General features: G+C 37.8%; 3 protein-coding genes across 8 annotated transcripts in view; 1 reads left to right on the top strand and 2 right to left on the bottom strand.

The window, feature by feature from the left end:
- Nucleotides 1-877: 877 nt before the first annotated feature.
- On the bottom strand, nucleotides 878-5,549 carry LOC125227960 (60S ribosomal protein L23a). The gene is made up of 5 exons (XM_048132378.1): nucleotides 5,465-5,549; nucleotides 4,549-4,997; nucleotides 4,313-4,440; nucleotides 2,531-2,707; nucleotides 878-1,011 (listed from the first exon to the last, which is right to left on the bottom strand). Exons 1-5 carry the CDS (start codon nucleotides 5,493-5,495, stop codon nucleotides 927-929), a joined length of 870 nt encoding a protein of 289 aa, XP_047988335.1. The 5' UTR covers nucleotides 5,496-5,549; the 3' UTR covers nucleotides 878-926.
- A 4,818-nt stretch (nucleotides 5,550-10,367) lies between these two features.
- On the bottom strand, nucleotides 10,368-14,018 carry LOC125227766 (LYR motif-containing protein 9). Of its 5 annotated transcripts, none has more exons than XM_048132090.1 (3): nucleotides 13,904-14,018; nucleotides 12,769-12,861; nucleotides 10,368-12,658 (listed from the first exon to the last, which is right to left on the bottom strand). In XM_048132090.1, the coding sequence occupies exon 3, from the start codon at nucleotides 12,565-12,567 to the stop codon at nucleotides 10,531-10,533; it is 2,037 nt and encodes a 678-aa protein (XP_047988047.1). In that variant the 5' UTR covers nucleotides 12,568-12,658; nucleotides 12,769-12,861; nucleotides 13,904-14,018; the 3' UTR covers nucleotides 10,368-10,530. The 5 variants fall into 5 exon arrangements, with proteins under 5 accessions (XP_047988047.1, XP_047988044.1, XP_047988045.1 ...); XM_048132087.1 differs by lacking the exon at nucleotides 13,904-14,018 and adding an exon at nucleotides 13,085-13,365; XM_048132088.1 differs by lacking the exon at nucleotides 13,904-14,018 and adding an exon at nucleotides 13,114-13,365.
- Nucleotides 13,875-16,131, top strand: part of LOC125227765 (protein phosphatase Slingshot) — a 43,761-nt gene continuing 41,504 nt past the window's right edge. The window contains exon 1 of one of the 2 annotated variants that reach the window (XM_048132084.1): nucleotides 13,875-14,012. In XM_048132084.1, coding sequence (XP_047988041.1) covers nucleotides 13,959-14,012 — 54 coding nt within the window. In that variant the 5' untranslated portion in view covers nucleotides 13,875-13,958. The remainder of the gene's footprint in view (nucleotides 14,013-16,131) is intronic. The other variant, XM_048132085.1, reaches the window with a different exon arrangement.

The following is a 16,131-nucleotide window of genomic DNA, read 5'->3' as shown; positions in this document are numbered from 1 at the left end:
ACTGAAAAATAAACTTTTTTAACAAAAAATAAAACCGCCTTCAAAAATAAGCGCGTTACAAAACACGGAGAAACTAAAAAGCAAAAAATAATAAACCTTTGAATTCAGATTTCTTATCGTATTGCAATAATCTAAACATCCAAATTATAAACAAATCAATTATTTTTGCAGTCGGTACCAGACCTGTTCGTCGCCTTGCTATTGCCTGTTTGCCCCACCCATCCATACGCAGGCTGGCACCGACTCCAAAAATAATTGATTTGTTTATAATTTGGATGTTTAGATTATTGCAATACGATAAGAAATCTGAATTCAAAGGTTTATTATTTTTTGCTTTTTAGTTTCTCCGTGTTTTGTAACGCGCTTATTTTTGAAGGCGGTTTTATTTTTTGTTAAAAAAGTTTATTTATTTGTTGATTTTTAGTGGTTCCTATTGATATTATATGTATCAGTCCGAATACATGTACACTAGTGAAAGAATTATCCTTTAACTCCTAACCATTGAGGAGTTGACCTTCCATCATCAGCTCAGCCACATAAAATTATTACCATCAGGCGTAAATACTGGTTTACCTTTGAAAAATACACTGAAAACATTACATGTGCCTATAACATTTGAAGAGTTCCCTCGATTTCTCCAGGATCCCATCATCAGACCCTGACTTGGTGCCAATGGGACCATCTCGGGGCTGTACCCGTTCGAACAAAAAAAAAATTTTGAAAATCGGTCCACAATTCTCGGAGATATCGAGGAACATACATACAAAAAAAAAAAAAAAAAAAAAAAAAAAAAAACATTCAGTCGAATTGAGAACCTCCTCCTTTTTTGAAGTCGGTTAAAAATAACCAATAATCGATAAAATAGATACAACCTGGATAGTTTTTTTAGGGTTTTATTATTATATATATATAGAATAAACATCCGCTTATATGATGCCGATTTTGTTGGCAACATCTAATGCGTCGTAGTCTCGGGCTAGCCGTACGTACGCCTTCTTCTTGCCGTCAGGCCTGAAAATGTGGAAAATAACGTGTTGAATTATTTAAATTCTTTATTTCTGTACCATTATATTTGTAATATGGTCAGAAGTGTGTAATTGTGATATCATTCTAAATCAATGAGATTCCCACAAAGTATCATCATTTTAATCGTTTGTTTCTAAAAAGCATGCAATTTAAGATGAATATGTGTAAAAGAATGTTAATCGAGATCTATTTCATAAAGCCAATTATTTGCAGACATTTTTAGTAATTTTAGCATGTAAACATATTTATAGAGTAAACTTAAATGCTATCCTTTTGCATAAAAAATCAAATTGTTGTCTTATTATTTGAGGTAGCAAATGCCAACCATAATAATAATTTAAAATTCCTTTTTAAAGCAGTATGGCAAACTAAAAAACCCAGATTTCTCCAAAATTAATTAAAACAAGTGCGAGTCGGGCTCGCGCACAAAGGGTTCCGTAGCAGCAAATATAATAAACTTATTATGTCAATTTATACACCTGGTGTAGTATATTTTTTGATCTATCTTATAAGGTTCAGCCATCGTTTTCACTGTAAGCACAATAACTTAACCAAAATTACAGTTAAATCAACCTATCTCAAAAACTATAAGAGATACTTTGATCAAACCAAAAATCGTTGAAAGAGTTAATTAGCATGCATCACCTCTATTTTTTTTAGAATTTTATACCCCGTAGTTATAAAAATAGAGGGGGGGGGGACATACTTTTTACGACTTTGAGAGCTGATATCTCAAAAACCGTTCACTTTAAGAAAAATGTTTTTTAGAAAACTTTATATCATTTTAAAAGACCTTTCCATTGATACCCCACACGGGTATGTACATCGAAAAAAAAATTTTCATCCCTCAGTTACATGTATGGGGGGCCCCACCCCAATTCCTTTTTTTTACTATTTAGTGTCATAATTTTGTAGCGGTTCATACAACACATATTCCCATCAAATTTCATCACTGTAGTACTTATAGTTTCCGAGTAAATCGGCTGTGACAGACGGACAGACGGACAGACGGACAGACGGACAGACGGACATGACGAAACTATAAGGGTTCCGTTTTTGCCATTTTGGCTACGGAACCCTAAAAATAGTTTGTGTGTATTACCACTGTTGGTCTTACTGGACAGAGTTAAAAGACTCTTCTCTAATGGAAAGGCACATCTAACTGTAATTATGCATTATTAACAGTTACAGCAGACAAGTAGACATTAACCCCTCGAATACCTTTTCTCATATCCGTCACAGACAATTCGGTCTTTAATTAACAAATGAAGTTATTAACGCAGTAGCAAATTTCCGACGTCTGCTTTCCTGGGGTTAAGTTGATTTTATTCTTTTTAGGCTTATCTTGTTTAGTAAAGTCGATATTTGCTTTAAACTCGCTCATATATGATGATTGTGAACTTCCATCCTACAGTCATCAAGAACACAGAGCTTAGACCATTTAGGCATAGTAACAAACAACTTCTCAAGTAGTTTTAATACCAGTAAAATCTAAACTACTAACCTGATAAGGGTGTTCACTTTAGCAACATTAATGTCGTACAGTTTCTTCACTGCCGCCTTAATGTGGTGCTTGTTTGAGCTGGTGTGCACAATGAACACCAGGGTGTTGTTGTCCTCAATCTTCTTCATGGCTGCTTCAGAGGTCAGCGGGAACTTGATGATGTTGTAGGCGTCCATCCTGAAATTACAAAAGACTTATGAATTTTTTTAAGTTACAACACTATGTAGTCATGATACATTTGTTGTAATCAGATATGTGTTATTTTGATATCATTATATTTCAATGAGATTCCCACAAAGTTATCATCATGTAAAAAATACTCCCACAGTCATTGCAATGGCAAACAAGTAAGGATAGAAGGTATATTTTTGTATCTTCATAATAATAGCTATGTCATTGCAACTGATTAACTTAAATGAATGTGATACATAGAATTCTATTGCTCATCCAAGTCATCCATATTATGCTTTATCCTTGAACTGCATAATGTTCTTCACACATGAAGTGACTTATTATGACTGATTATGATTTCTGCATTATCAAAAACGTATGCATATAAAAAGGAAATTGTTCGATACTTGTATACTTCCTGTTCTAACTTATGGTTGCCAAACATGGGCACTAAACAAATCCCACTACAAAAAGCTAGAAATATGTCAAAACGCTATGGAGAGAAGCATGATGGGAAAGCGGTTATCCGAAAATGTTAGAAACATAGATATAAAGAAATATACTAAAACAAAAGATATTACTACAACAATTAAAAAGTTAAAATGGCAATGGGCAGGTCACACAATAAGAGGGAAAGAAAAGTGGTCTAAAGCGATAATGTACTGGTTCACTAGATACAAAAAGAGGAAATGTGGCAGGCCAAGAAGATGGAAAGAGTTAGGGGAGAGGCCTTAGCCTGCAAAAGGCATACAGACCAAAATTAGAAAATATATACATGTATGTTAACAACAAAATGAAATGTAACATAACGTCTGAAATAAAGGCTATTTTATTTATTTATTTATATTATGCATACAAATACAGCTGATCCTATTTGATTTCTTTCACTCACTTTGATACTTTTTCTCTCACTATGTGTTAAGAGCACAGATGTCATATATACCATAGATCAAGCAAACGTATCTATAGTCCATTTCAAATACGAAGGCCCGATGGCACTCGAAACTTAACAATAGGGCTCATAATGTTTGCCTTTTGTTATCTAATTAGGCCCACTTCAAATTGGCACGCGTCGGTGCAATCTTTTTGTCGGTGCAATCAGGTATCTTTTGTTATCACTAATCCTATTGTTAACGCTAATTGACCATCTCAAGTGCCATCGGGCCTTCGTATTTGAAATGGACTATACTTAGCGTGTCAAATGAACTCAGTGAAATCCACTGAGTTGTCCGTCTTTAATCGCAGCTTGCAGCTTTCGGGCGTCAATTTTTGTAAGTTGAAGTCAATCAAAACATAAAAAATGCCTCGTTACGTGATATTCAATTGCAACAACACAAAAATTATGAACAATCAAGAGCCTGAGACATATTTAAAATTACAGGCAAGAAACAACTTCAGTACAAAATTTGACACGCTCGGCCCCTATTTGAAATAGATGAACTTGTTTCTTCTATATAAATAAAGTTCTGTGGTTAAGAGTTAATTTAAGATTATCTTATGATTATTATTGTAGCAAAAATACTAAGTATCAATAACCTCTTCAATAAAATGCCAAAAACAAACAATCATGAACACCAATATTTGGTTAATTAATAATTACTAATATCTCACCGATTCCTCTTGGGCAGAGATTTCCTAGGATACTTGGGGTGCCTAGGAGCCTCATAAGTTTTGGGCCTGCGGAAGTGCACAGTGTTGCGGATCTTTCGGATGCGTTTGCCATGTTCACCTTTGACAACCTGAATATTAGGAAATGATACATATATGAAACTGTAAAAGACACCAATTTACAATTAATTTTGTTTTAACTATAAAAATTTAATATAATTAGAATGGAATTTATTTACCTTCCTTTGTGCCTTAAGAGCCTTAACAACAGGTTTGACAACCTTCTTCTGTCCCTTAATGCCAGTCTTCTTGGGCTTAGGGGCAATCTTAAGCTTAGCAGCAGCTGGTTTGGGCTTTGCTGGCTTAGTGGCAGACGCAGCCTTTTTGGCTGAAGGCTTAGCACTAGACTTGGCCTTCAGGGCAGCAGCCTTGGCAGAGCCAGGCTTGGCTGTAGGCGCAGCCGACTTCTTCTCAGCAGGCTTAGCAGCAGCTGGGGCAGAGGCAGCCTTAGCAGCAGCAGGCTTGGTGGCCGGCGCAGACTTCGGCGCCGCAGCTTTAGGTGCGGGAGCAGGAGTCTTAGCCGAGGCAGGCTTAGCAGCTGCAGCGGGAGCTGATGCGGTTTTAGGAGCCGCTGCGGGCGTTTTAGCCGTCGCAGGCTTCTTTTCCGCGGGTTTGGATCCAGCGGAACCTAAAAGTGACGGAAGATGTTAATACGATAACGAATCAGTCAACATCCATTACAGTTCGAATTGATTGAGCAGGTCTTAGGCAAGTTACAATTTTGTATGAATTGATGGGAACGCATTCCATTCTGGTCTACAACTACATACATAACCTATAATACACACACCATTGTCATGGTTGATAAAGCACGGATAAAATATTAGATATATTACTATTTATATATTCATAACTCAGAGCATTTTGAACATTATATTACTGATTACTTGGCAAAATATCCAAAAATGTTAAGCTACAAATGAAACATAACCGCGTGGCTATACAAATGTCAATATGAAATATTCACTTTTGCCAAACAAAACTACATATTATGGGTCCTAAATACGTATTATGATAGGTGATCTAGTTTTAACAACATAAAACTATATTTTCACTGTTAATCATTTATTAAAACTAATGAAAATAATATCTTACCGGATTTTTCGGGCTGCTTCTTAGGAGGCATCGTGACAGAAAAGAAAGATGGAGTCTGTCACAGTGTTGCCAGACCAATATAAACACCAAATTAAAAAAAAAGGTAGAGGCGTTTTTACTACTTAAAGTTAGGAACATACTACGCGGACGTCCGTCGTAAAGCTAGGAACACACTACGCGGACGTCCGTCGTGAATCGACCGCGGACGGGAATCTGGACAATGAAATTACACATAACCGTGCAAACTATCGGTCGACGGACGTGGACGTGGCCTTGAGCGCATGGACGTCCGTTCGAAATCTGGCTCGCTGGATGTTTTGTTCCGTGCACACTGTTCGGTCGCGGTCGCGGTCGTTTTACGACGGACGTCCGCGTAGTATGTTCCTAGCTTAAATCGACCGCGACCGCGACCGATCAGTGTGCACGGTCACAAAACATCCAGCGAGCCAGATTTCGGCTTCCCACAGACAGTCTTAAAAATTCATAATCTTAAAAAAAAATTGTATGCAATTGACACTGACAGATCTGTCAGTGTCTTGTCAGTGTCAGTTTGAACTGTCAGATTGCATACAAGTTTTTTTTAAGATTATGAATTTTTAAGACTGTCTGTGGGGAGCCTTCGATCGGACATCCATGCGCTCAAGGCCACGTCCACGTCCGTCGACCGATAGTTTGCACGGTTAAAGCTAGGAACACACTACGCGGACGTCCGTCGTAAATCGACCGCGGACGGGAATCTGGACAATGGAAATACACATAACCGTGCAAACTATCGGTCGACGGACGCGGACGTGGCCTTGAGCGCACGGACGTCCGATCGAAATCTGGCTCTCTGGATGTTTTGTTCCGTGCACACTGATAGGTCGCGGTCGCGGTCGTTTTACGACGGCCGTCCGCGTAGTGTGTTCCTAGCTTAAAGCTAGGAACACACTACGCGGACGTCCGTCGTGAATCGACCGCGGACGGGAATCTGGACAATGGAAATACACATAACCGTGCAAACTATCGGTCGACGGACGCGGACGTGGCCTTGAGCGCACGGACGTCCGATCGAAATCTGGCTCTCTGGATGTTTTGTTCCGTGCACACTGATAGGTCGCGGTCGCGGTCGTTTTACGACGGACGTCCGCGTAGTATGTTCCTAGCTTAAAGCTAGGAACACACTACGCGGACGTCCGTCGTAAATCGACCGCGGACGGGAATCTGGACAATGGAAATACACATAACCGTGCAAACTATCGGTCGACGGACGTGGACGTGGCCTTGAGCGCATGGACGTCCGATCGAAATCTGGCTCGCTGGATCTTTTGTTCCGTGCACACTGATAGGTCGCGGTCGCGGTCGTTTTACGACGGACGTCCGCGTAGTGTGTTAGTTTAGTTTAGTTAGCTAGTGTGTTCCTAAAACCACACAGCAAAAATCCATACTTTTTGCTGATGACACAACTATAATAATAAGGAGCAAAGAATATAAGGAGCCAAGACCCAAGTACATATGAGGCAGATGTAAATGAGGCCGTGACAGATATTAATAACTGGATAGCTAACAATGACCTTCTTATAAACTTATCTAAAACTCAGTACATGCAATTCTATTCATATGGCGCAACCCCCCCTCATCTTAACATTAACATTGACAGTACTTCTCTTCAGAAAACCGATACAATAAAGTTTTTGGGATTATATATAGACGCACATCTAAACTGGAAAGAACATATTGCATCAATATGTTCAAGACTCGATCGTTTTGTATTTGCATTAAGAAAGTTACGCGAGACTGTATCACCTGAAGCTGCACTTACAGCCTACCATGGTCATGTGTCGTCCATTTTCAACTATGGACTAATCCTATGGGGCAATTCTGTGGAAGTTGAAAGGGCATTTAAACTTCAAAAGAAATGTATTCGCGTAATCACAAATTCTCCTGCAGGCAGTAGTTGTAGACCATTGTTTAAGCAGCTTAACATCTTGCCATTGGCATGCACTTACATATTAAAAATTTGTACTTTTGTAAAACAGTATCCAAATTATTTCGTTAAGCGGTCAGACTTGTTTTGTCCTAACCCAAGACCGCAGTATATAAATCTCCTTAATCAGCCACGTTGTATGTCAAACATATATAAAATAAATGCTTTTAATATGAGTATTGTAATATTTAACAAGTTGCCAGTTCAAATTAAACTACTAGAAGGCAATGAATTTAGAAAAACCTTAAGAAATTGGCTTCTTCAGCAGTGCTTCTATAGTAATAAAGATTTTTTAAATAATACAGATTAAAAGTTTATATATAATATTGTATTTATTGATAATGACTGTAAATATATGTATAATGTCTCATTAAAATATAATGTTAAGTGTAATAAAAATATAAAATTGTAATTACTATTTTTAAGACACCTTCACATTTTGCATGCTGTTTGTACACGGCTAAAAAAGGTGAACCCAAAGACTGTTTACTCATTTAACATCTGTAAACTATACCCTTTTTTGCAAATAAATTATTGTTTGTTTGTTTTAAGGCTCCCCACAGACAGTCTTAAAAATTCATAATCTTAAAAAAAACTTGTATGCAATCTGACAGTTCAAACTGACACTGACAGATCTGAACTGTCAGATTGTATACAAGTTTTTTTTAAGATTATGAATTTTTAAGACTGTCTGTGGGGAGCCTAAGCCGGGTCCGCTGCAACGTGTTTTTCCATAAATGAAATATAACAAGATCATACCATCCCATACATTAAAATGCGACCGCCTAAGACCGCGCTTACACTCCACCACACATAGATGGCGCCACAAAAAAAATGTCTTGTAGCTTTCGATTATACCTGTAGATGGCGTTAAGTGTCACTTTTGACCAGCTTTTGACATAGATTTACGGCTCGGAATTGACACTTAATGCCAATCTACAAATAATCGGTGGCAACAAAGCATTTTTTTGTGGCGCCATCTATGTGTGGTGGAGTGTAAGCGCGTTCGTAGACGGTCGCATTTTAATGTATGGGATGGTATGATCTTATTATATTTAATTTATGGTTTTTCTAACACCTAAGAGGGTGCGCCCACGAGCGACTTTTTTGTCGCGACCATGGGATAGTATGAAAGTGGGCTCACGAAGCGACGCATGTTTTCATACAAATACGTAAGTCGCCGAGCAACTGTGTCGCCCGTGGGCGCGCACCCTTAATGCCACTGTACACACGGGGCCAACGGTTGGACCAACCCCTTGGCCAAGCGTGTAGAGGGCTACTTAACCGTACGTTGAAAGTTGGCGCCAGCGCTGGCCGGCCAACCGACTGGTGTCGGTTTTATGTCCACACATCAAATGGCCGCTGTACACATGGGGCCAACGGTTGGGCCAACCCTTGGAGCAGCCCCTTGGTCGAGATAAGAGTCGCTGTTTACACATTGGTGTGATTGGTGAACCAATCACTTGGCATTGGCTCTTCATAAAAGATGGACGTTAATTAATAAATAATAACCTCGTAATAAAATTAAATTATCTGAAATATTAACATTTTTTTTAATATTCTGATAAGCACATTTATCTTTTTTAGGCACTACATTAAACATTTGCAAGGGAATTTTATTTCCTAAAATCAACATTATTATTCTCTTTATTCATTTTAAATCTCAGGCTAGGTTATTTTATAATATGATTATAAAAGTAAAATCAGGGGCGGCTCGCTACAAGTATATGCCGGCGGCCGCGAGTTCGCGGCCCATTCAGTGGCAACGACCTTCGCGCGGCGCAATAGAATTCAATGTCGGGTGCACGCGTGCGGTCCGTTTGTTAATGTAGGTAATAATTTAGAATGGCGGCGTTTTGTGAACATCAAAGGAGTGAGCCTTCTGTACTTGTACTATTATATATTCTGTGGTAAAATACAAAACCACTTACAAAACAATACAAAATATATAAACACATTATAAAAAACCTAACCTAGGGTGCCGCCAGCAGCGGGGCAGGGCCCAAGCTGCCGGTGGTTAGGGCCGCAGAGAGAGGAACCGTCGGACTATCCGTGCCGTGTCCAAGATCACCGCCTTCTGCATCTGACCCTTGATCCAACCACCTAGCGAGAGTCTCTCTAGATGTTGGTCGAGACTCTTCGCTATGAGACCGTTCGCTGAAAAGACTATCGGGACAATGATCGTCGAATCAACATCCCACATGGCGGTTATCTCGTAAGCCAAGTCTCATTATCAACATTATTATTATTTTCGTAAATCTTTCACTACTGTCCTCTCTGACGGATGACGACATACTGAATGAGGTTGGCCATTGGCGCCAAGACCCTTTGACGTGTGGACAAAAAACCGACACCAGTCGGTTGGCCGGCCAGCGCTGGCGCCAACTGCCAACGTACGGCCAAGTAGCCCTCTACACGCTTGGCCAAGGGGTAGGTAGAAGGGTTGGTCCAACCGTTGGCCCCATGTGTACAGCGGCCATTAGAAAAGCACAAAAACACGTTGCAGCGGACCCGGCTTAAGAGGGTGCGCCCACGGGCGACTTTTCGAAGCGACTTTTTTGTCGCGACCATGGGCTAGTATGAAAGTGCGCTCACGAAGCGACTCAACTTTTCATACAAATACGTAAGTCGCCGAACAACTTTGTCGCCCGTGGTAAGTGCGTTTTCACATTATCCGATCCGATATCGGATGTCGGACCGATATCCCATACATTACAGGCGCCATCTTGGATTTTTTCCATTGAAATCCTTCCGACATCCGATATCGGATCGGATAATCTGAAAACGGACTAAGGGTCTAAGATATATTTTTCTCTAGCTATATTTTCGCAATTTATTGCAGGCGGGCAAGCACGGTCGCGTGATATGGCCTACCTTGCCGAGAAGTTTCAACAGGGGCACGCGTTGGCGGACCGACGCAGACAAAATGACATAAAATAATATTGTTACAGTCTAATATAGTAACTATATTTGTCATAATAATAAAATGTTATTACAAAGGTGACATGTTACGGCTAGTAAACTTATATGTAAAAAAATCACGTTATGACATTATCAACATAAAAAAAATTGTCAAATGCAATCAGTGTGACTTCTCTAGTCATTTCATATTGCAGTCACTTGGGGCTTGGGTAGAGCTAGTTCCGGTGCGGTGAAATGACCCAAAATTCCAAACGGGAGTGCTAAAGGCATTAACTGAGCCGTGGCATGGAGATGCAACATTAGTGGCAGACTGGATTGGTCTTTTACCAATGATCAATGGAAAACATTCATCTGAAATGCAAGATAGAGCTTCCTGAATACGCTTCATCCGACTAGAGCACTCCTCAAAATGATCAGTTAAGTGTTTAAGTTCTGGAGCCGAGCAGTGATGTGTTTTTAGGTTTTTGTCAATAATTTTAAGACCTTCAGAAGAATTATATGTCAATTTTTCCCCATTATAAAAAAATAACTCAATATCTGTTCCATTTTCCATAAGCTGACATTTTGCTAATAATGAATACAGGGTGATCTTTGGTGTTTTGGCCTTTACAAGATCTACAAAGCGTGAGGCATACAAATACTTCTTCCAATGTTTTTGAGGCAAATTGTGGTATGTGAATATTTCATCAGGCTTTGGGTCATGTTCCAAATCAAGTTTTGGTTTATCCTTGTTATTGTCCACACTATAAATCACTATTTTCATTCCATCCTTGGAAATTTTACATATTTCTACAACTTTTTCTTCTCTATCTTTTCCTTTCTTTTTAATAAATTCTACTATTACACTGCCAGATTCTATTTTCAGTATAGCATTTCGTGTTTTGTGTGAAATTACTGGTAGTCTGTCTGCACATAGTGGAGGTACACTTAGAACATTAGAATTTGCTTTACATGCTTTTGATACATTTTCTTTATTGTCATCATTTGTTGTATATTTGAATTCATTCTCAATATTTTTGCAATTAGTATCATTCCTCTTTAAATTATCTAAAAAAGATGTACTATTCACAGCTGCAATTCCCAGTTTTTGGGCAAAATCATTACTTAATTGATTCTGGTTCTTTGCACCAATATGATTTACCAATACATTTTCATTTCCTCTATCAACAGCAAACTTATAACTATTGCTCTGAGCCGACATGTTATCTTGCATTCCAGAAAATACATTCACTAGTGGCACTCTTGCTTCTCTATTCGTTGCCGATGGACCATTGTGATCCCTACAAATGCCCAAATAGTCTGATCCAGTTTTTTCATCACTTCTTAACTTACTGCTATGTTGAGTACTATGCAATGTTGTAATGAAGCCTGAATCCCTTGACAGTTCTTGTCTCCCCATAGAAGGCATCATGGCCATATTCTTTACAAATGGATGTTCAGCAACATCTTTGAGTGTTATTCTTTTCATAGGGTCTTTGCACAACAGTTTTTGTAAGATATCCTGAGCTTGGATTGACAGTTCTGTTGGTATCTTGTAATCAGCGTGAATAACTTTGTTGAGTGTGGTTTTAACATGCTGGGTGTGAAATGGTGGACTCCCTACCAACAAAGTGTACAACAAGCACCCCAAGCCCCAAACATCTGCGGGCAAACCATGCACTTCTCTAGAAGCTACCTCTGGAGAAATGTAATTTGGTGTTCCACACATAGTAACATGTTTTTCATCGGGTCCATTGAGCTGTGTTGCTAACCCAAAGTCAGCAATTTTTACATGTTGGTCTTTAGTCAAGAGCAAGTTGTTTAGAGACAGATCTCTGTGTATAATATTGTGGGAGTGCAAATATAACACTCCACTCACCACCTGCCTGAATATGTCAGCAGCAGCTTTTTCACCAATGCCACAATTTCCTAACTTAAAATGTCTGGCTAATTCTCCATTATGGGCTAATTCTAATACTAAATAAACATAATGTACATCTTCAAAGAAAGTGTACAATTCTAAAATAGCTGGGTGTTTTAAGCGGGAGTGTATGGTGACTTCTTGTCTCACTCTTCCAATCATCCCAGCACTTGCCATTAAGGCTTTGTCTATCATTTTGATAGCAACAAATATATTTGACTTGCGGCATCTTGCTCTATAAACATGTGCAAATCCTCCTTTACCCAGGTGTTCAAATATTTCATAATCCTCAATCTTTTCACCAAACACACTCATGCTTAGTATATTCTTTTATCATATACAAAATTAAATTGTTTGTCAATTTTATAAAGTGAATGCTTTTTAACATCCATTATTTTTGAGTATACTGAAACAAAAAGAATTCAAGTTATAAATGACGTTGTTATATGTTAAATATGTATATTGTATGTGAATTTCAATAAATCTTATAATAATTACTAATGTGTGTAAACTTACTTTATTGACTATCCATTTGGCGTCTTCAATACTCTTAGTTATCATTTGCTTTACCCTTTCTGGGTCTGGTTCCACTCTATGTTGTTTATAACTCTGAAATAAACAAAATGTGTGATAAGAGATAACAGCTATAACCTTGCTAGGAGTATTATGTGCTGTATGATAGGTACTGGGTTTTTAAGGCAACTTTTAGGTCCAATGTATATAGTGTTTATATGTAGGATCTGTTTGAAAGTAAAACAAATGTAAATGGGGACATAAACGTACATAAAATATTAGATTGGAATGCATATAATAAATATATAGTGTGCTATACCTGTTTGATGGCAAATTTGTAATATTTACCAGCATCAGGCGGTAACTTCTCACATTGACGTAATAAATATTTGTATAGCTGTAAAGATGTCATAACAACCTTTGAATCTCCACAAAATTGAGAGTAACGACACAACATTAAAATTTGAGTTGTCTTTATGCGTGAATTCAAAACCCACACTTAATAAGAGCACGACAAGTTAGTAATTTAAACTACTAAAAGAACGCCAAGCTAAAAATAATTTCCGTTTCGGAACTGTCATAAAGTCAACATAAAGTACATTCAAGTGTCACTGAATGTCACCGCATGCACGCAGGCAGGCATCTCGATACAAGATACACAAAAAAGTTGCCAAATACAAAAATATTTTAACAATACACACAAGTAATACTTTTAGTCTTTTACATTTTGTTTTCTACGGTCATATACTAAATTGTCATTACTGCAATTTATTTTAATAATTTTATTATAATATAAGTAAAATAATCGTATTTCTTTGATCATAATATATTTATGTTTCTATCGCACATCAATCACAAACAAGTTTGCGATTAAGCAGAAACCAAAAAAACGCTGTAGGTTTCTGTCTGTATCACGGATATTGCAGAAGGAAGTTAGTTCTTATTTTCATCATCGACATCGTATCGTTAAATGACTCCTTGTCTTAAACTAGACAATAGAACGAAATGTGCTGAAACAAATATCTTCTTTCTGCCGTGTTAATTAATCGAAGTGTATGTGCAAAATGTGACACATGTTTGGTTGTTTTAGCATTTAGCGATTCAAGTAAAGATACTAAAATTATGAGATGTAATTTACCTTTTATGTACATGATTGTGTTACTCTGATAATGATTCGTTAGCACTAATGTGCTATGGCACTTGTTACGATTCGACGTTCTTCGAGTGTACAAACACCAAGAAAAACGGTAAGCAACAAAGAATAATTATACTGCACAACTTGAATTTAGTGCTCTCAATATGTTATTCAGTAACCTACAAGTGTATGGCAGTCTGAATATTTTGTTCAGTTTGACAGTTTTGAAGCTTTCTTTCGTCCTTGATCTATATTTTGATTCATACTCAATTAGTATCCAGTGGTAACCCTGTTCACTGGTGCAATTTTTACACACCTGTTACCTGGTAGAAAACAGTAGTTTACTATAAGTATTTATATGTTGTAGCTAAAATGTTGTGTTGACTTTGCATGATTGAACCAAATAGTAGGTTTTTTTTAACTCAAATCGATTTTGTATATATGGGTATTATTAGACAAGCAGTAATCTTTACTAGTAATCCTCAAAACAATGAACACACTCCTCTGCTCACAAGATACAATGTTTATATTATCTATGTTACTTGCTTTATTTTGAATATCTGGAGATATACATATTTGGCTTTGGTGGGTATTATATATCTGCAGTTATTTATAGGTAATCTAAAACTTAATGAGCTATGATACATCTAAAGACACAATTGTTTTTCAATCTTCAGGTTATAAAGCCCTTCTTAAAAATAAAAACCTAAATAAAATACCTATATAAACAAGTTACAAAGAGTGTCAGGGTTGGACAATAAATTTTTAGCCTTTTAGGGTTCCATACTTTGAAAACCATTTTTTTGGTGAAAGTGTGAAAGAACAATAGACTGACCAAGTTACTCCTTCATTAGAGTGCTCCACTCAGCTGTTCAACAATTAGCCAGGAGAGATCCCTTTGATCTTCAATCAGGGTTTCTTTTGTTTGTGAATTTCTGTAGTTACCTCTTCTTCTATATTCTGTAAAAAAGTTATTCTGTAAAGGTAGATTTGGAGATTAGAAATTTGTAAATTACTTCATGTTGTACTTATTTGGTGGACATTCAACATTCTGTAGGGCCAATGACATGATTAGGAAGATTCCATCAAAATGTAAAATCATACATCTAACATCTAACCTTTGCTGCGGCAATTAAATTAACTTTCAGGTAAACATACTTTGTATAAGATCTTTTGGCCCCGTACCACAGTGGACATGTTACATCAATAATGTTAGAGATTCCATTTGCTAATTGTTTCCTTTTGGTTTATTAGGATACGGGACTTTATTGCAATTATAGTACTAGTTTTGTAACTGTAGTTGTAAATAATTAGTATCATAAATTTTAAATGCCTGTGTGGTGACGGGTTAAGAATTTCACCACCCCCTTTCTTCCCGTGGGTGTCGTAGAAGGCGACTATGGGATATGGGTTAAATTGTGGCGTAGGCGAGAGGCTGGCAACCGGTCACTGCAATGTCACAGTTTCGTTTTCTTTCAACCCCTTATTTGCCAAAAGTGGCACTGAAGCTTTAGTAGTTTCATGTGTTCTGCCTACCCCTTTATGGGATACAGGCGTGATTGTATGTATGTATGTATGTATAAATTTTAAAATAGAGTACCTAAACAATTAAATAAAAACAAATATTATTTTATACCAATAAACAAAATCTATATATATTATCTATTTATTAGGTTTAAAGGCTATTATTGTAATTCAATTGTCAGTTATGGTTGGTATTAGTTGGTCTGCTTTTCTAAGATCAAGATTATTCCACAGAAGCTTGAAATAACAAAATACAACAGTGAAAATGATCACCAGACGGGCTAGCATACTTTGCGTTGTCGCGCGCGAGTCCATACATCTAGGCGACTTGAAGTATGAACTCGCGCGCGGGAGCTGTAGCGGAGATTTTACTCTAGAAGGGATGTAACAGCAATCTGGCTACATGGGTCTATACATATAACACAGTACAACATAGCCATTGCACCGACCATGAATCAACACTCGATGGGCGTACAATTCCATCTCAAATCTAACTCGATCTCATCTCTTGTTATGAATGCAACCTCTAAACTCTCTCAGGGAAAATTAGAAGGGCCCCAAGTCCCGTGGCTCTTATCAGTGGATGCACGGCACAACTGAATCTCCAAAGGAGAACTCATCGTGCATCCCGCAATTCAGCACTCTTATCTCATGCTCAAGAACTTGCGATGAGTACTGAGGTGGGAACCATGTGGTCCCCGACGAGC

The sequence above is a fragment of the Leguminivora glycinivorella genome, chromosome 7 (assembly GCF_023078275.1).
Source record: "Leguminivora glycinivorella isolate SPB_JAAS2020 chromosome 7, LegGlyc_1.1, whole genome shotgun sequence".
Classification (NCBI taxonomy): domain Eukaryota; kingdom Metazoa; phylum Arthropoda; class Insecta; order Lepidoptera; family Tortricidae; genus Leguminivora; species Leguminivora glycinivorella.
Note: the sequence above shows the minus strand (reverse complement) of the source record. Positions and strands in the feature narration are given on the sequence as shown.

What these genes read in the sequence shown, in the direction of transcription:
- LOC125227960 (XM_048132378.1), bottom strand. Translation starts at nt 5,495, where the DNA reads ATGCCTCCTAAGAAGCAGCCCGAAAAATCCG. An exon ending in GAAGCAGCCCGAAAAATCCG is followed by an intron (nt 4,998 to 5,464) that starts GTAAGATATTAT and finishes CGTCACTTTTAG; the next exon opens with GTTCCGCTGGATCCAAACCC. An exon ending in AAAGTGAACACCCTTATCAG is followed by an intron (nt 1,012 to 2,530) that starts GTTAGTAGTTTA and finishes CCACATTTTCAG; the next exon opens with GCCTGACGGCAAGAAGAAGG.
- LOC125227766 (XM_048132090.1), bottom strand. Translation starts at nt 12,567, where the DNA reads ATGAGTGTGTTTGGTGAAAAGATTGAGGATTATGAAATATTTGAACAC.